We start from the raw sequence: 21472 nt of genomic DNA on the forward strand, positions 1-21472 counted from the left end.
TATGTCTTGTGCACTTGTTATCACACACTATGGGGTTGGTTGTCCCTGTGTTATTTTAATGGGGAAAAATAAAAAATGTATACAGTATAAATATTTAAAATGTTTAGTTTAATTGAAATACAACAACCTAACACATCCCCTGCACCAAGAGAATATAAACAGGAAAAATCATTCCATTAAGTGCCTTTTTTGTCCTTATATATATTCTTAATTACATTACATAACACCATATATGCATATACCAACATGTGACAACCAACCCCGAAGAGAATGTGACAAATATCCCCAACTGGGATTTTTTGCTACCAGCAAAACTACCAACCACATGTTTTGGCGTAGCTAAGAAAAAAAACCTACCTAACTATCGCTCTCTCTTCATACTTTTTTTTGGTAATGATTGCTTTATTATAAACTCATTGTGTAAAAGCCCAGAAGAAAAACACTGAAGAGTTGGATATTTACATTTTCACATGAAAAACACTAAACGTCCTCTCAACTCAATGTCAAGCAGTTTACTCCAAAAATGACCTCTGAAGTAACATCTCACCTAAATTCTGAAACATTCAGTACCAAAACTTTTTTAACAGCGCCCTCTAGGGCCCGGGATCTGATGAATGTGACAACCAACCCGTGTGACAACCAACCCCGTTCTCCCCTACTCAATTGTGGATTTAGAGCATTGAACAGTTTTTCACCATTTCTGTGTTCAGGATTTTTTGGGCAGGCTGAAATGGAGGCTCGATGATATAGAGGGGTTACTACATGGCCGACAAGGCAATTGCCCCGAGGGTGAAGGCCGCAATGAAGCTGCCAAGGACTTCCCGGCAGAGAAGTGAGTAATGTTAAATGCACCGAACTCCATTGAAAAGAAAAGACAATTTAACCCAACAGTGATTGGCGAAGGTTCACTTGTTAACTAATCATTTAAGCAACATTTTTACTGAAACAAGTCAACATTTATCACAAAATATGTACATTACTTAAAAAAAGGCCTATTTTAAATTGTGTATTTTTAAACAGGAGTTTAGTATCAGTGTTGTTAACTCAGTGGAAATGCCCCCAGCATTTCAGAGCAGAGGATGCTGCACATTTTTCCCCAATTTTGAAACATAATTTTATATACTTGGTGATTTTTTTAATCATTCAAATTTGACTGGGTGATTAATTACACATTTTTCTGTCAGAACACATATATTATTGCTTTACACTGACTTTAACTTCCATTTGACCGGGTGCCATCTTGTCAAAAGGAAAAAATCCATGCTTTTAACCAAAGCTCTAACCCAACAACAACATTTGGTCAAGTGCTTTGTGAAATAAAATCCCAGATGCCATGTAGATGATCAGGAAATGCTGATGAATGCCCACACTTCTCCAACAACCCCCTGAATGCATGACTTGAATCAAAACATCAGGACTGCCCTTCAGATATTGATTTACAATCCCTCTTACACAATCCATGTCTCAACTGTTTGAAGGCTGGAAAATCCTTATCTGACCTGTCTCCTCCCAATCTACATCCCCCCCATTAGCAATCGAGATTGATTTAATCTTTGAAATCAATATGGGAATATTGTCTTTTTCATGGCCAGCCTGGCTAATTAACATTTTAATGATGAATAAGTCCTACAGCTCGGGATTTAACAGGTGTTCATCATAGTTTGTGCGCAATATGTGCCTGCTTGATTTAGACAGTCAAGTAGGATTATATTACATTCAAATCAGCGGGGAGGCGTTTGATTTCTAGAGGTTGCTGCTTTGCAAATGTCGTTATCTTTGCATGGATGTGTGCAAAAAATACATATGTTTGAGTGTGTATACGTTTTTGGGTCTGCAGTTGATGCGGCACGTTCCTGACAGATAGATGGCGGAGAAGATAGTGCCTTCTCCTCCAGCTGTGTGTGTTGGGTGCCCTTGAGTTGAGTGACACTTCAAACGCACCATTAAGGAGGGAGAGGGGAGAGAAAAGACTTCAAAGGAGAAGAGCCACTGATGAGCACCGTGGGCTTGGACTCAGGAGAGATATAGGGAGAGAGAGAGAGAGAGAGAGAGAGAGAGAGAGAGAGAGAGAGAGAGAGAGAGAGAGAGAAGAGAGAGCGATGGAGGGAGCGAAGAGAGAGACGAGGAGAAAGGGAAGAGTGTGGGAGGGACTGAGGAGGGGTGAGAGAGAAAGAAGAGGGAAGAGTGTGGGAGGGACTGAGGAGGGGTGAGAGAGAAAGAAGAGGGAAGGAGGAAGAGAGAGGGAGGGGTGAGGCTGGATTCATACTTCATCATACATCATGTAAAGTCACTGATTGGGAGAAAAGGAGATGGGTTTGTTTGATTCAGCAGTTCTTTGTGACATGCACCCAGATGGAGTGTACAAGATATATGATTTGAGCATACATCTTCTAATTACAGGAACAAATGGGTGAGATTTTGTCTTAATTACATGTGTATGATGAGAGTGGGAGGATTTATCACAAGGGCAGGAGAAGGACTTTAAGACTATGAGGGTGCGTGTGGAAATCTGACCAAATGATATCTATTACAAGCCTCCTCTAGCTTTTTTTGTCCACAAAAATCCTGCATGCATGTAAAAAGAAAAGGAGTGTGCTTTTCATGTCTCAGGTCAGAAATTGTTTGAAGTTGACAATTTTGTCCTGGAGCAGACACGTCCTATACTTCCTCCATGCTTCCTGCTCCATAGGCTCCTCCCTCACCAACAATCAATCTACTTGCCTGAGGAGAGCAATTAATTCAAGGATGCATCTATTGGGTGGAAACTAGCAGATTAACCTCCAACCCCTTACTATAGGTTTACATGAGATGGAACTTTAATGTCAAACTATGATATAAACTAAGATATTATTTTTGTGTATATATTCTCAAAATTGTATTGATCAATCTCATTGCACCTGGTCAAAGGTGATTACTGATGTGTATAAATAGAAAATAAAAAGAGGAATGTGTCTGAAAACAACCGTGTGTGTGTATATATAATTTACAGTTCAAAAACTGGCTACTACTGGCTCTTATACTGGCCCTTTATGCCTCTGTCTAAAAAAGCCCATTTTAGCTCCTGTTTCTTCATGGTCCCCCTTCTGATGAGAACACTCAGGATTTTGCATCTTTTTCTCATACTTCACTCAAAATGGAAACTTGTCAAATACATCTATATATGTTCACGCCTGAATCCCATCCGAAATGTGCATGTGGACAATGTGAACAATGACGGAGGCTATTTTTGGGTATGTGTGAACAAAATGAAGCAGGCTAAAGCCTTGATTTTTGACTTGTAGGGAGCATTTAACATGTGCTCACCTCAAGTTCCAGTGTTTAACATAGCCATTTGACATCCAAAGTATAGAAATAAGAGAAAAACACAAAAAGCTTTTCCACCACTGGTATACTGCAGTCCATCAAACCCATCTACACCTCAACATAAAGTATGTGCTGCAAACTTTCAGAAAATAGTACTGCCATAAAATGTCTCTTAAGGCAAAAGGTAAGAGGAAGAGACATGAGGAGAGGGAGATGTTTGTGGGAAAGGAGTGAAATATGTCACAAGGTGTTCAATAACACCAGTGTAACATTTAAACGTCTATCAACCAGTCTCCATGCAGCATTAAAAGAGATCCAGTAAAACTAATTCATGGATGCCAATTTAAAATAGTAGAGATATGTACTGTACTACTGTTTAAACAGTTAAAAATGTAAGGACATATTGGTTAAAGAAACATTAATATTCCCAATTAATGCAATTACAAAAGTAGATGACACAAAGAGCTATTTGATTGGAGTATTGGCACTAAAGTGTCCCATTATAATCTGAACCAGAATACAGTCGTATGTGTCTCGTACACCCTTCAAACACACAGAGACACAGAGAGATATCTTTGTCTCCGGCACACAGGGTTGAATCAGATAGCAGGTATTATCAGTGACTACAGTGTGTACGTGTCTCCCTTCTTCCAAGAAGGTTGTTGCTGTCTACCATGATTGATGAGGACCAATGATACCACTGAGAACCACTACTCAGCCTCTGCCAAACTGTGTCTGTGTGTGTGTGTGTGTGTGTGTGTGTATCTGTGTGTGGGGTTGATTGAGTATGTGTAACAGGAGGAGTACAGCAGTGTAAATCCAAAAAAGATTAGTAAAGTTATTTGGTTAATGATGGCAAGTGAATACAGGCAGACAAGAGATTTAAAAAACAAGAGAGGGACTGAATGTGTAATCTTGCATGGATACACAGCAGTGTTTTGCCATCACAGTACAGTATACTGTGTGTATGAATGCAAGTACCTATGCACTTGTGTATGGTTTATATGAATCCTGCAGTGTAAATGAGCATTTGACTCTGCTCATGTTAATGTATAGTACCCTAGTGTTTCTCCAAGTACTTGCTGCACAAACAAGGAGTCATCATAAATAAAGTTAGGTTAATTATAGTACAAATACCGAAGGCATGTTAAAAATGTCACATAGAATTGTGTGTGCAACCCCAATAACCAGAGGTTGTCACTGTGGAAACACTCAACTAATATAATTCAAATAGAATTGTATTAATTAGCACAGTTAATCAGTGCAAACTATGGAGATATGTCAAAACAATAAAGTAAGTAGGAAAAGCAGGAAATCTAATATTCTGTGTATACTTTTAAAAACCAGTATGGACTTTTCTATCAATAGTCAGTGATGGAAACACTCAACACACCCATACTGACACCTGCCACCCATTATCTCTGAATTGCTTGCAACAAGATCCCATATTTTTTCTTTAGTGAGTCAATAAGGATTTAACTCCTGCCTCTTTATTTCCCATGTGACTGTGGGGCTAATTACACTCTGTGTTAATCAGTGCTGCTACACACATGTGTAAGCAAATGCGTGTCAGCAAAAAAAAAAGAAAAGGGGTTCTCTGAATAAAAGCACAAGCAGCAACAGGAGAGATCTGTCTTTCAGCAGCCTTTCCCTCTGCAGCTTATACAAGTGAAGTCATCATACTTCTATTGTAGTGACATAATATAATTTCCCTTAATATGATCACTTAGCCATAACAGTGTCCAGATTTTACCTCAAGCTGTTCTCCTCTATTCTTATGTAACATTCTTCTATCTCTATTTTAATACTCTTAAAGATTAATTTTATAATTTGCAAACTTCTGAGATACTGCAAACTTAAAATGTGACATAGGAGCATTTTCATGACCGGGACATCAGAAAAGTAAATCTTAAAAACCGATGAGCACTGGATAAGGTGTTGATGTTGGTCACTATTTCATCTTTTCATTCAAAACTGAAGCTAAGAAAAGCACTGGGTAATCTTCTTCATATACGGGAGCAAAATATATTATAAAAATGTCTATTAACACATTGTTGTTCATGATGTATTCAACAAAACATGTACGCCTCAACCTCCTTCATCAGAAAAAAGGTCTGCCCCAAGTGATTGTCAAAAATAATGTATACCACTGGGGGACATTTAACCATTTAGCTGCATCTAGCCAGATTTTGTAAAGTAGCAAATGAAACAAATGTGTAAAAAAAACTGAAAAAAAACCAAGCACACAAAAGGTGCCTTTTAAATTGTCAGATAGATCCACGATTGGACATATTCTAATGAAAAACATCGTAGCCCACCTCTGGCGTGACGTCTCTCGGGGCGAAGCCGGTGCCTCCGGTGGTTAGAATGAGGTTAAGTTCCTTTTCATCACACCAATCCACCAGAGTCTCCTGTTGATCCATAAACGCACACAGTTAGCTATAATTAAGGAAATTACAGGCAGGACCACATAGTTAGATGGTTAGATAGAGATGATCTGGTATAGGTATGTAAAAAAACGGCATACCTTGATTTCGTCAATCTCATCTGGCACTATCTTGTAGGCCGCGATCATACCTCCCAACCTGACGCAGGAAGACAGTCATTAGATCAGAGATACACTTGTCAATGTATTAGATTTCATTGATATGAGCCCTGCAAAGAATTCCGCTTTTTTCTTCTACCCCTTCAGAGGTCAACTAAGGATCTGTGGATGTTGTCAGGACAGGAGTTAGTGTCTTGCTTAATGATGCTCCAGCAGCAATAGAGAAGCTACACCCAGGTTGACCAGTGCAGGGATGGTGTCTATCTTCTCTATATAAACCATCCTGCTGCCACAAGTGGAATGTCTAAGTGTATCAGCAGGAGCAAGGTGCACTTCATGACATTATCAGCTCATCTCTGTCTTTCTCTGCTAGTATTTCCTGTTGCAGTAATAAACATCTCTACCTAAAAAACAGACAGATCCCAAATATGTACCCAAAAAGCTCACGAGTGTGCCGTTTGTCTAACTGAAACATCCTTTGTCCTTCAGCATCTGGCCTCACAATTGGCAAAAACTTCTACAGCAACTTGTCATCTAAGAAAAGGTAATCCTGTGAGTACACAGATGGAGGAAACACAGCAGGGACTTGGAGGATACAGTAAAACTGTGAAAGAAATAAAACAAAAAAAAGAAGCCAGAAAGTGAGAGAGAGACATAGGAATATAGCAGAGAAAAGGAGGAAAGAGAGAATGCCCTTGAACATCTCCTCCTGAAAGGATTTTCCACAGGACAGCCCACTGGAGAGGGAGCTCTGACAAGGACAGAGCTGCTGCTGCTGATGCTGATGCTGCTGCAGCTGCAACCGAGCAGAGAGCCACGGCGACCTCCTGTGGCCGTACTGAGTATCACACCCCAAAAACAACAACCCCAGGCTCAAGGTGAAGGCGCTGCACAGACACCCCTTATGTAACCCTTTTCTCTTTTTTTTCCCAAGGAGTGCTATTTTTGGGAGACTACTGCATCATGTTTCCCCTCCGCGCCAGCCACTTAAACGCCATGATACCCTCTCTCAGACAAATACCCATAAACTCCGAGAACATTATTCAGATCATTCAGATGCTTTACCCGCACGGAGGCTCGGGAACTCTTCACACGCTGGGTTACAAAGAGTGAATCCTGCGCCCTGGAAATATCATTCACCAAATCTATCAGCTCTGCTCAGTTTTTATAGTGTGCAACCGAGAAAGCCGAGAGACACGCTAAAGCAAGACAACAGCAAAATACTGCAGCAAGCATGAACGGAAACGAGGCATGAAACTCAGAGGGAAGCTGTCTGGCTCTGACAAAAGAGGCAAGGAAGTCAGGAAGCATCATTTAAGGAGGACTTTTTCATAAAACACTGCACATGTAGGGCTACTCGGAGCATCCACTGACTTGTGCACCCACACACGCACACACACACACACACACACACACACACACACACACACACACACACTCCTGCTGACATTCCTGTGATAGCACAAGTGATTTACTTCTCTTGATGTGCTTGGAAGGGAGGAGGGTTTTGGCATCTCTCTCTTTCTGCATGTGTGTGTATGTGTGTGTGTGTATGTGTGTGTTCATGCATGTGCATTCGTGCGATTATGTGTTTGTGTATGTGTCTGTGTTACACCTCGGGAGAGTAAAGGAGCTGTCAGGACAAATCACCTCTCTCCCTCTCCTGGGGTTTTTATGCCTCTCTGTTTCAGCCCAAATGAAAATATGCTCAACACAAATAACTAGGGTTCCTTCCCACCGTTTCCTAGGCAACCCCTCCTGTCTGAAGCCTCTAGTTGCTGTGTTGTTCATCGTGAGAGAGCGTGTGAGAGTTTGTGTGTGCCAGTGAATGTTTGTGTTTCTGTTTTTTTTGTAACTATCGGGGATGCCATTTCTGTGTTCTGTGTGTGTGTGTGTGGGGGGGGGGGGACAATATGTTATTGACTGGACTTTTTTTTTTTGAGTGTGTGCACGTTTTGTTGTGTGGGGAGCATCTTAAAGATTTAATGTGATTTGTGCATGTATGTTAAGCATATTGATGTCTAAATATGTCTACACACACTGTGTCTATGTGAACAGACGTGTGTGGTGTGTGTGTGTGTGTGTGTGTGCATTGCTACATAGAAAACATTTGCAGTATTTATATATATATATGAATGTATAAATACATTAAGAATGTTGCTGTCACTACTACATAGCTACATCCATGAAAACAGTGACAGAGAGATGACATGGATGAGATCAACACATGCTGATGTTACTGCATATATGTATATATATATATATATGACTGCACACATTAGATTGAGACACAAAAATCACAATGGGGAAAGTCCAAACACAAAAGTATGAAAGAGAGAAAGTGCAAAACAAATGTTCATGTGTCTGGAGTCTCACTTGTGGCCATCTCAAAGCAACTTGTGCCAGGATCATCAGGGCATCAAATTTACATACAGTAAAGTAAGTACAATGTACTGGGAACAGGGATGTCTTTGCTGAGGTGTAGAAGAAAATTAAAACTTTCACCGCCTGCTGAGAGACGGTTTGAAGATGCTGTCCAAGAGGCTACTATGCAGATAATGAGTTACTTGGCTACAATGTCAAGAAGTATGTTATGGAAGAGCCGTAAGAACACTGACTGCCAAGCATGGTGATGGTGATGACCTGGATGTACCTGGTGCATTGCAGAAAGTGGACTAAGTAATAAACAGAGAATACTGTTTGCTTATTTATACTTGACTTGAATGTTTAGCTTTCACAAGTTTCTCTGTTTAACACATGTACTGTACCCACAAGCATGATTTGTGACATCAAAACTAATAAAGAAGCCAGTCGTGGTCCAGTATGCAACTAACCTGAGAATGAACTTCTTATTGAAGTTAAATTTGAATGACCACTATTTACATTTTCATAAATTCTGGATTTTCAAGAGAGAGAAGAAACACATTTTTTAACATTTTCTTATGAGATAATTGAACTTTTTAGAAGAAAAATCATAAGATAGAAGTTATTATTCAAATATGAGTTTAAAAAAGTATCTTGAATCATGGCCATCCCAAAGAAGTGACCTCCATTTTGTTGAAAATATGTGGTTTTTCCTGCAAGAATAAATCCATGTAAGAAAACCAAGAATTTGAATTCTAACAATGCAGCGATGAACCAAAATCATCTAATTGAGGTGAAAAGGGTAAAGAGACATGCTACTAAATACTACCTGTGCTGTATGTATAATTTCAATCCCTTAGATTTTGCTAGTTTTGCAAAAAACACACAATACATTTTGTGAATGTTTTTTTTTTGTAATAAATAAAGTATACACACACTTTCCGTGTTTCAATTGTCCCAACAAAACAGCTGTAGAAATAATTATAATCCTACATATCCCTTCCTAGTACAATTTTTAATGCAACTTAATGTATAGGTGGCATTTGTGTATTTAGATATGTGGAGATAGTGGCTATAGATATGTGGAGATAGTGTGCCAGGATGAATTTGGGTGTCCTTTGAACTGAGGGATGCCTATTAGAGAGGAAAGGGTCTGCATCTCTAACACCCATCTATGTCTCATTCTACTGTGGGGGGGGGGTTATGACATATAAAGCTCTTCTTCAAACTGCAGGCCAGAGGTATAGTAAGACTGGTATAAAGGCTTTTTGCTCGAGGTGTGGACAAATCCTGATGTGGGCGGAGGAAGGAATGGAAGGGGGAGAAGTGAGGCAAGTGGAGAGAGATGGAAGGGATGGAGGTGAGGGGGAGAGAGCACGGCAGTAGTTTTGGCCTGAAAGCCTGGACGCCACGGCCAATTCTTTCTATGAATAAAAGACGAGCAGAGAAGGGGATAAAGAGAGAAAGACAGAACGACACAGAGAGAGAGAAAGAGAGAGAGAGAGAGGCGCAGAGTGAAAAGAGCGAGAAAAAGGAGGGATGGACTGTCATGGGCACACTTAACAAGAGGGAAGAAAAGTGTGCATGTGTGCATGTGAGCCGGCTGCAAATCTCAGTGGTTGTGGGACACTTCCAGGATGAGACCCATCTGCCAGGGTGATTTCATTAATAATACAAGCTCTTTGTACAGGGCACTCAATCTCACTCTCTCTCTCTTTCTTTCTTTCTTTCTTTCTCTTGCTTTCTAACACATACATACACACACACACATATACACCATCCAGGGAGGAGGGAGGAGAGCCTTGGCCATCTCCTCGCTCCCAGTAGTAGCATGGAGTTGAACCCATTACAGCTGAGTTGTTGGTCCGTCCATATGTAGGAAAGCTCTCAAGGGGTCACCTCTCAACATGTTAGCTGATAGAGGGAAGGATGGAGGGATGGAGGAGGAGTGGACAAACCCACCTCTTCAAACCCCTACCGTGATGAGAGCTCTGAGTGCTCAGCGAGGGGTTCCACTCCCATGATTCCACTCACAGGCACTAAACAACACACACACACACACACACACACACACACACACACACACACACACACACACACACACACACACACACACACACACACACACACGCTATAAAATATTCCACCAGACCACTCCACCCCACAAGCTTTCTATTTATTTACAGCATAAATGTCACCATGGTTCAGATCTGGCATCTCTGACAGCCTTCTCCTTCTCCCATTTCATTTTCATTTTTCCCCCTCTACACCACATATGCCACATATCAAACACACTTCATATATTTAAACAACTAAGTTACCATCAGTGGCACAAACAAGCAGTGCTCATGTGTATTTCAATTACTTTCAGTGTAAACTAAACCACTGTTCAGCTTTGTCTCAGGTACAACCTCAGAATAATCTAGACTTTATTGACACACCAACCAATAATGATCATCTCACACCTACAGTTATTTATAGAAATGTGATATTCTAAAGCTTGTGTATTTGTTGTCTGTTCATTCAAAAATGATAATTCTAGGTATTCAGTTGAGAATTACAAATAAATATTTAACACAGACTCTATAAATTCAAATGAATCAACTTTAACCTCTTAATAATAAATTATCTTTAATTTCATGCATTTATGTGTCCATTCCTGTTTTCGTCATGGCCCGTGAAGCAGTGGGGGCTCGTCTGTTTCGGATCCCCGGCTGTGCTGTGTAATCTGGTTTAAACACAGATTTGATCTCTTACACGTGCTAACTAGTCACATGTTTAGGTCTTTGTTTTTTTGGGAATGTGTTGTTTGCGGTAGGCGGCTTAACAGATATTGACATTTGAACATATCTGATGTTAAGGAAGTGACATTGTCAAGTTCGTCGACCCTGTCGCAAGACAAGATTATATTTGACCAATTCTGTCATTGCATGTTTTTGAAAAGGCCAAGTTTCAAATTCAAACGCACTTTATTGGCATGACATGTCACACTAATATTGCCAAAGCATCAGAGTCAATGAAACAAAATAGCATTAACATAACATTAAGATTGACATACTGTATATCAATTATATACTTTATATTCAATGCATGTATGTATGTCTAGGTTGTTCACTGTCACCCAGGTTGTGGCATGTTTTGTGCCATTTTATAGTTGAAATTCTTATTTTATTAAATGTTGCACATTGTGGGATGCTTTTTTAAATGTACCTTGCATGGCAGATACAGTAAAGTTTAGGGTGAGGTTAGGCACCTTGAACACTTGGTTAAGGTGAGAAAAGTAATGGTTAATTTCAGGTCCATGACAGGAGGTGAACTCCAGTCTCATGTGTGAAAGTCAGATGTGCTACACAGCCATCGACCACCCAGACCTCCTCACACTTACTTTCTGTCTCAATGGGTAAAAGTCACATCACTTCTTGCATTACTGAATGTTAGAGTTGGACTTTAACAGCCTGGTGTAGAATCATTCAATACAGACAAGCTTACTAGTGATAAGTAGCCTCTGTTACTTCCTGGTTAGAACTGAAAAATATCAGCAAAGTGGTGTCATTTTCCAAGTGCATTTTTTATTATAAAGAATTAAATCATAATAATATTTTAGAATAAGATTGAGATAAAATACCACACCAATGTCCCATGAATAACTTTTACACACTACTTTAGCAGTAGCAGCAGCTGTAGCAGTAGTAGTAGAAGCAGATAAGGTAGAAGTAGCAGTAATAATAGAGATAATATGTTATAGTACTAGCAGAGGTTGTGTTGTTGATAGTATGATTATTTTAAAGAAAGTTCATCCACATTAAATGATTTATAGTTATTCTAGTCTTTTTAAAATGTGACTAAAATAATAATAAATAAAATAATAATAATAAAATGTGACTATGATAAAGATATTTTATGTATTGTTTTGCCTTGATTAAACTGAAAACAGTGGAGTGAGGAAAAGGAAAGAGAATGACATTTAACAAAGGCCCCAAGATGGACACGAAATGGAGATGTTGTGCCTAAATAATCAGTGTCTTAAACCTCTACAGGCTACCAAGATGCAGATCCCTGTAGCGCTTATTGGTGCTGGATCTCTAGCAATAAAGGTTTGTGTGTGTGTGTGTATGTGTATGTCTTTGTCCCCTGACTGTCTCCTGACTGTGAAATTGGGCCTACTGTCACCCATCTGATTGACTTGTATCTATTCTTAGCCATGACAATTTGTAAAATTGACAAAGGTTGTTACAACACAAGTCGCTGGAGGGCAGGGACACAGAGCTGGCTCAACTGCCCAGGAGGGAGGCTCACTCAACCTTCAACATGTAAACACACACACAAATACACACATACACACACACACACCCTTGACATACAAACACATATGCATCCAAACATGAGTACTTGCTTATACAACAAGGGTAAAGGTGCATATTAAAAAACTAAGACACACAGACACACGGACACACACTTGTACACATCTGCTTCATCTGTGTGTCCTTGAATCTTCTGCATCATTTGTTTGACCCCCTTCTGTTGCTCCTTCTCTTTTTTGCCACATATCATTTTTCTCCCTCTGACACACCTCAGGATGCTCCTGAATGCCAAACTGGGCAGCCTGATTGATTGCGTGTGCCACCTTGCATGTGTGTTTGTGTGCCTGAGAGACGCTGTGATTATAGTTTATGTTGTGTCCTGCTGTGGCCCCATACTCCCTCCCTCACTCCCTCCCTCCCTCCCTCTCTCGCTCTTTTCCTCTCTGTGTGTCTGTCTATGTGTCTCTGTCACAGCAGCAGTGGCACATTGAGGGCACAGCGTTCCGGCTGGTCAACCTGATGGAGTCGCTGACTCGTGGTGTGGCGTGGATTAACATGGCACGGAGGATCTCAGGCCAGAGGAGGTCAGCCAGAGCCCATCTGCATCAGCTAGCATCATTGGAACACAGTAGAGCAGACAGGGACGCCAACACTCACTGCATGTCCCAGTGTTCAATTTTAATGTTGAACAGCACCCTGTTTAATCCAAACTCAACCCTATCACTTTCTGGGCACATAACAACTATGTCTTTCAGTAGAGTGGACATCACACACATCCTGACTACAGAGCCTCTAACTCTGCATTTACAATGAGCAACACCATTAAAAATAACTTCAAGTCCATTCATTTCCCATAGAGTTCAGCAACAAGGAAGCCTAGCCAATGCACAGAACATCAACAAGCTTGTGATAAATGGACTGTCAACAGCCAATCACACGTTACTAGTGCAGTGCTTGTACAAAATGCGCCTGTTGGGAACAGGCCGATCACTTGGCCTCCAGCTGCTACCTCAACACGTACAAAAATTCATACAGTTGATACGAGGTGTGAACGAGTATATACACCAACAACATGACAGAAACTAACATTCTATTATACAGTGGTGATACAAATAATAGGTGTGAAGTACACTTATAGTAAATACATGTTCTTTTCTAATCTTATGTAAAAGGGCTCCATTTCAAAATAAAATAATGTGCATCCAAAAGTAAAGTCAATTGATCATATTGGGTTCTTAGATTGTTCCAATTTTTTGTGCCTTCAGTTCAGATTTGTGCTTTATCTATAGAGGCACAATTGCCACTGTCTTGGATATGAGACAAACTGGTTTTGAATTGCCCATGGAAGTATTTGCTCTCTTATATGCTTGTAGGAGAGTGGAGTGGCCTCATCTATGGCCTCGCTCTAACATACAAGAGTTAGTTGGCAGATCCCCAAAGCTCCGCCCTGCTTCTGCACAGAGTAGAGCGTCTCACTGATTAAGTTCATCAATATTAAACATACCGTGTGTCCAAATTGCACAAGATTTGACAAGGCACTTCCCCTTTTCACCAGCAATGCATCCACCAAGTGTGGAGTGAGCTGGATGAATGATTCAAGAGATACACCAAGGACAAACATACATACAGACAGACAGAGATTCCTTCTTGTAGTAGTTTTGGGTGTAAAAGTGTATGATTAGTAGATTCTAGTAATTGAAAACAGCAGTGAACAGTGAATTTTTGTAGTAGCATCATTAAAGAGTGATTTAACACCTGGTTGTTGCCTGCTATTGTACCTGTTACCACACCCCACAATGATGTCATGGGCTCCTGGGCTACACCTGTACTGTATCACTGCAGCAAGGTAAGATGTTAAACCATTAGGGATTTGCATGAGCCCATTTTTTCAGGGTCGACTAGTAGGTGGGTATAACCGGTGACTAATCGAATATTCGTTGCATCATTTTTATCCAGCTCTTGCTAGAAAAAGCATCCCTTCATTCATATAAAACCGTATTCAAATGAATTATTAGTTTGTTCATATCTTTGGAATTAAAGAGTACTATCTACTTGCAAATGGATGATCATGTATTGTGTGATCAGTCAAATAAGGGCATCCCAACATCAACAAAGCTGCTCACAGTATAAGCACAATGTAATCTCAGCAGTGTTAGCTCAGCACAGAAAGTGAGACCCCTAACCTTGCCAATGACTTGTTTGACCTTGTATTTTAAACAGGGTCTCATAAAAAACGTAGCTCTGTATAAAAGCAATCAAAAAGAAACACATACATGGATTAAAACATGTTGACATGTGCATGAAAAGATAGAAAAAACATTTCAAGTTTTCTTTCTCTTTAGTAAATACTGTACAAGGGTGCAGTGGATCTTTAATCACTCTCTCTCTGTCTAGCATGACGCACACAACTCTCCTCACACTCCCTCTCTGTGTCACAGACACACACACACACACACACACACACATGTGACACATACATTACACACCAGCCTCAAAATAAACATACCGTAAAGGACATGATGACAAGCATGGATCAATCTAGGGTCCCACAGCAGGGGACTGGTGACACTCCAGTGATATGGACTGGTGTGACATTGTGACGGGGTGGCAGGGCCGCTCCGGCAAATCAATGGATGTATTGAGAATGACTCGGATACCAAGAGGAGTGTGTCTGAGGCTGTGTGTTGGGGGTCACAGTTTGTAGTGTTTGAGTCACAGGATGAGGTGGCATTTCAAAAGGCAATGTGTGATCAGTGATACAAAAAGACTGTAACTGATCAGAGAAAATGTGACTTAAGCTCTACTTATAAATCTTAGTGTCATAAAATCTGACATAATATCTATTTTCTGCTGTGGACTGCTATATTTGGACTATAGACACCATATGGCCAAATTTATGTGGACACATGCCCTCTTAAGTTTTTAGTTCCCATTGAGGAGGTTTTTAATGCTATGATGAACAATGATATTTTAGGCAATAGAGCCTTCACAATTTGTGGTAACGGTCTAAGAAAGACCCTTTACTGTTTCAATATGACAATGCTCTTGTACACAAAGCCAATGTCCATACACAAATGGTTTACTGAGTCTGGTGTGACTTGAGAGCCCTGATCTCAGCCCCGCTCAGCAGCTTTGGGGCTGAAGACTTTGTGGCTGAATGGGAACAAATCCCTGACAGCCGGGTCCCAAAATTAAAATGAGGTATTTGGCAGTTACATTTGGGTGTAATGTTTGGCTTTCCACATAGTTTTGGGCGTGCATTGTCTCTTATTACATAGGTGGATGCTTTGTTTTACACAAGGAGTTTTTAGTGAATAGCTTGTGATTTTTTAAATATAATTGTGGCTGCTTTTTTGTCTTTAAGTTAGGAAGAATTTAAATAAGTGTCATTTATTGTCACATCTATGTTCTTATGACGCTTTTATGAAGCTAACAGAAAACCACCTGACCACCACCTGAATGTCCTCCACTAGAAATAGGCCAAATGAGCATTGAGGAGTCGTTTTAGATCTGCTCAAATGACTTTTAAAAGCATCATTTTAAAGCATTTAGTGCAATTAAATTAATTTCAAGATTTATTCTGTTTGGATTTTGCATGTGACTGGTGGAGATGATTGTTTTCCTGTATGTTTGTCATGCTCTTTTGTCACTGATCGCACCCTCGTTACTCGAAACAACTGCCGATTTCACCTCCTTCAGCTTCTTTGAGCAAATAATGACTTACTGCAGCTACCAAGAGTCATCCTCAAACCAAAGTGTGCTGCAGCTCTTTTGTTGTTGCCATGCATGCTGGGAATTTCTCTCCATAGGGCGACACTGAGCCCCGACATGTTGTGTTGAAGAGATATTTTTAGTTTCTTAGTTACACTCTTGCACAAAAAGGCTTCCTCGCACAAACTCACAGACACATACGCATGCAGAGAGACTGTGTGCATCTTTTTATGCTGTAGATTTAAGGGAAGTCAAAGGACTGCGCAATGGGTAAAAAAAACAACAAAAAAACATGTGTGTGTGAACACAGATTTTCTTTGTCATTTCTGTCCGTGGGCTGAATAGTCTTGAAAAGGCAAGTACTTACAGAGAGGGATCATGGACGAGATCTTTGAGGTTGACGCCACTACGGTCCTCCGCAAGGTTTCGAAAACAGCTGTCACTCACTGGATACACAGAGACAGAGAGAAGCAAAAGAAAATTAAATTAGTATATATGATAAATTATAGTACAAGCATGAGCTATCTGAAATTAAATACATGAGGAATATCATCACAAATAGCTTTTGTTTCATTATAGGCATTGTCCAGGAATTCTCTGTAACAGATGCAAGCGCTTACATGGCATATGATATCCAAAAACTGAAATTACTTTTACTTCCGAAGAAAATGCTTTTCAAGGGCAGTGAGTAAGAATGACTTTCGTTCTAATCGTTGAATTTCCTTTCAGCACAAACCTTTTGTCCTCTTTTTTAAAAATGGTGTCATGATAGCCATGTCTGATTATTCAGGGTGGGAAACTGCAGCTGTCTACAAATGAAGAAATCGAATAAATACAGGAAACTACAAGAAACACATCCAAGAGGCTCCAAATCAAGCACACACTGAAATGAAGCTACGCTAATTTGGCCACAGTTTTGCTTTTTACATTTTGATGCATTGATTCTCACCTATGAATTTCCAAAAAAAAGGCCATAATAAGATGAATTTGAGCAAATAGGGCTTGCCCACTGAGCCTGCTATTAGGTAGATACCTCTGTATTACAGATCTTGTCTGCTGTTTCATCATTGCTACATTGACTGCAGCCTTGTGTTTCCCCCCGCATTACAATACCACTCAATGGTTTGGATATACTTTCTCATTCCAATGAATGGTAAGGTGTGCTCAAATCTTTTGACCAGTACCGTATGCTGATAATCAAATATGATCACAATGTGAATAAAGCAGACACGACATCCCAACCCTCCCACTCTCACTGAGCACACATTCTGATCCCGCTGAGCCGACATGAAGACACACCTTCATCGTCTCCAACCTTATAAAATCACAGTGGCCCCTCGACTGCAGAGCAGGTGCGAGCCACATGAGTCATCATGGTGATCACAGACAGATAGAGTGATGGATAGAGTAGGATAGGGAGAAAGATGAAGACATGGAGAGAGGGAAATTGAAAATAAAAAAGCGAGAGAAGAAATAAAGAGACAGACGAGGGGCCAAATGTGAACCGTCCAAAACAGATGCAGAATGATGCACAGCAGGGTGATGGTGGTGGTGCAGAGAACTTGTTTCAAAAAACTTGATGCACTAGTTGTAGACAAGACTGAAAATGTCATGATGGCACTCCAATAAAGAGCCATGATCCATGAATGAGAGGAGGGGCAGAGGCAAAGTGTGAGTGGACGGGTGAAGCAAGAGTGGTGTAAAAAATCGAATCGTGGTGGTAATGGGGGAGAGAAGTATAGAAAAGGGAATATGCAAGACAGCTGGAGATAGAGCTGAGGGAAAATGGTGGATAGAAAGGATGAAAAGTATGAAAAATAGAGAGAAGGAAGGGATTTTTTAAAGAGTGAAGAAAGGGGAAGGGTGATGAGGAGAAAAGGAGTGCCGTAGGGGCAGCAATGTGGAGACAGAGGTAAACAGAGGGTGCAGGACGTTGCTCTGGGCTCTGGCAAATAAATGGGAGAGTGCTGACATTTGCACACCGAGCCAGCTCAGAAAGAGAGAAAGAGAGGGAGAAACAAGAGACAGAAGACTGCACGAGGAGGGAAGTGGGGGTGGTGGGGGGTGGTGGAGGGGGCGAGATATAGCGAGAAAAAAGGTTGAGGGAGGAGAGAAAAAGGGGAGCAAGCACTTGGAATACATACTATCCCTGGCTTTAGAGGGGCACTGCTGCATAAGTGCATGTGTGTGTGTTTGTGTGTATGTGTGCGTGAAGAGGGAACTTCCTTCAAGACTGCAGTATTCCTTACAGACACACACACTCACACACACACACAGAGCCCTCCTCAGTCTTTCTCTCCCAGCTACCCCTTGATCTAAAAATAGCCGTTCCACTCTCCTACAAGAGGCAGCAACCATTCTGAACCAATCAACACGCTCTGTCAAAGGCATCGGTACCCACCACCCCTCGATGTGTGTGAGTGTGTGCGCACACATGTGTGTGTGTGCATGTGTGCAACAAGGGGAACTCCTGACTAAAGGCAATAAAAATTGCCCCTCCCCGCTGCACCGGTTCATAGAAATGGTGTAAAGGCGATCCCTTCTAGAAAACAATAGCATGGAAAAGAAACAGAAAGAGTGAGAGGGAGAACAGGCGGGGGAAAAAAGAGGGAGAGAAAGAGTGAGAGTGGAAGAGAGAGAGAGAGATCTGGCTGCAGTTGAAACAAGCTTCAAAGGAATATTAATGTGATCCTGTGCAAGAGCTGAAGACAGGGGAAGAGAAGGGGGAAGAGGGAGGGAGGGTGAAGGAAGAGTGAGAGGGGAGGGGGAGAAAGGTGCGCAAGAATTCATGATGCTGCTCCCTCCTGCCTCTCAAGCTCCGCCTATGCACCTTTGTCCAGGTAAATCTGCAGCTTAGCTATCATCGCATGCACATAAACACCGCTGCACCTTGCATCATTTCTGTTGTCTGTCCCAAAACCCGCAAGGTATGAGCAACCTGGGATTTAATCATCAGAGCAGATGTTGACTCAGCTTCCTAACCCTGGGTGGACCAATGAGATCACCCAGCAGCAGACGAGTGACGCTCTACTCCCAGGTCATGGTGAATATAGCACACAGACCATATGAAGATGCAATGCAATGACCCTATGTCACTCTGGAGGGCGCTATTCCCCACAGGACACAGCAAGCTAAAGGTCAATGCTTCTGCATGGCTTAACAACCACTTGGTGACAGACAGCAAAGGCCAGACAGACTGTTGTCAGAGCTCATTCAGACGCCAGACTACACGTACAGATCATGCTGCTATTCTATGGGCTTTCATTTGAAGACAAACAGAAGCTTAGGTCTTGTCATTGCAACTTCATATTTAAGGCCGTTTTTCATCATCTAGCATTCCTGATATCAAGTGCAGCCAAGAATTGCACTTATAGCTGCATACTCTTGCTCCAGTCAGCTTCATGTTGTGTATTACAAAGCTACTAAAAATAGTAATAAGGATTAACTAGTAAAATGATAACCACAGCTATGAAAGTGAAATTAAGAAACTATGTGAATTATAACAGTAAATTAACAGAAGTCTGCATTTTGAGGATTGACTGTATATGATGTACGTGATCTCATACAGATTGCATGCATTTTTCAATTTAAAAAAAATCTATTTTGCGATGCCTATGCCTGTATTGACTCCTATCATCTCATATTTGCCTCCACCTGTGAGTGTGTTGGAGTGCAGAAGCCTGGATGTCCCCAGGCTACAGCAGTGGGAGGAGAGCAGGAGGCCTGTGCTTCAGAAGCATTACGCAGGGCAGCACCACACACACACACGGGATCTAGATGTGCACACCCTAACACAAACACGGGCTCACACACCCTCTTAAGGGGTTAATCAATGCGCCGTAACAGAGCAGGGGAGATCAGGACACAGGGGAAGACATCAAGAGACCAAAGAGAGGCGAACTGATCAGGGAGGGAAAAATAAAAGTCAATATAGAACAAAAAAATGAATGGAAAAAAAAACACACGAGTCTTGTACAGAAAACAAGTGCAACATAGATCTAATATGTAAACCACAGTGTGTTACTAGTGGCCAAGTCTGCCAAATTACTTCTAAACTAAATGACACCACAGTTTATCTTCTCAGTATAAAAAAAACCCTGATAACTGCATCTGCATTTGATACGTCGCCAAATGAATATCTCGATATCAGGCAAATTTGTTGTTTAGCCTACAGTTCAGGAAAGTTAAAAACATAGGTAATTAATTTTTCGTCCATCTGTGTGTCCACAATGGTCAACAATGATTGACTGTGTCCACAAAGGTCGTTGCAGCTCGGGTCAAAGTCCAACAAATGTATACTGTCGGGGCACCCCTGAAAGCGCAGCACTGTTGCAACATACACAATAATGGAGGAAGCACACTCAAAAGCCATTTTTCCACAATAATGTGAATATGTGTACAAGACACAAAGTACAGATTGGGACATCATTATGTTTGCAGGGCTGTGGTCATAAACAGAAATACTGGACATTTAGGAAATTTTGAAATGATAATAATGGCACTAGATAACACAAGCAATGAGGGACTCATCAAGTCATTACAATTCATCTTGTGTGAAACATTAATGTCTGGGACAAATTTCATGGCAGTCTGTCTAATCATTGCCAATACTTTACTCTCAATCACAGTGGTAAAGTGACTGACCAAGGGAGTGTCATACCCACCCGTAAAATCCTACCACTAGCATGACTAAAAAAATGACGATGAGAGCTGCAGAAAAAAAACAGTTGTGGCAAATGGCATTATCTCAAATAGAAACAGAGATCAAAAATGAGATGAGATTTCTTCACAAAAGAGTTTTCCTTCCTCTTCCTTTAGTTAGGATTGAATAAACAAACTAATACATCTATAGGTAGTATTAGCTAGGTTAGTTAACAAGTGTCTCATTCTGTGACACAGGTGGTTAGTTAAGAAGTCATCAATACCAGACTGTCAGTAGGAAATAGGTTAAAATATAAAAAGCACAACAACTTTTCTTTTTTCTGCATTTTATGTCCTCCAAAAAAAGCTAGCAACCAATTACTAGCACAAGATTTCCTCGAAGCCATGCCTTCAGGCATTACAGTACCATCATAACCAAAGAAACTAATAACACATTTCTAGAACTGCTACAAAATGGGCCATGCTATTGTTTTGTCAGTTGTGGTTTCCAAGGTCAAAAATGTATTTTAAATGAGAAAATGTGATAGTCAGTTCCAAGAAGTGGTGTGAATGAGTCTGTTAGCAAAATGATATAGTTGCTCAAAAG

At 40.8% G+C, this 21472-nt stretch overlaps 1 protein-coding gene across 3 annotated transcripts in view; it reads right to left on the reverse strand.

Moving 5' to 3' along the window:
- gphnb (gephyrin b) overlaps positions 1-21472 on the reverse strand; it is a 92816-nt gene that overhangs the window by 46714 nt on the left and 24630 nt on the right. For 2 of the 3 annotated variants that reach the window (XM_053336440.1, XM_053336438.1), the window contains exons 2-4: positions 16592-16670; positions 5831-5888; positions 5622-5714 (exon numbers count right to left, since the gene is read on the reverse strand). In XM_053336440.1, coding sequence (XP_053192415.1) covers positions 5622-5714; positions 5831-5888; positions 16592-16670 — 230 coding nt within the window. The remainder of the gene's footprint in view (positions 1-5621; positions 5715-5830; positions 5889-16591; positions 16671-21472) is intronic. The other variant, XM_053336439.1, reaches the window with a different exon arrangement.

Source organism: Scomber japonicus, chromosome 17, assembly GCF_027409825.1.
Source record: "Scomber japonicus isolate fScoJap1 chromosome 17, fScoJap1.pri, whole genome shotgun sequence".
Lineage (NCBI taxonomy): Eukaryota > Metazoa > Chordata > Actinopteri > Scombriformes > Scombridae > Scomber > Scomber japonicus.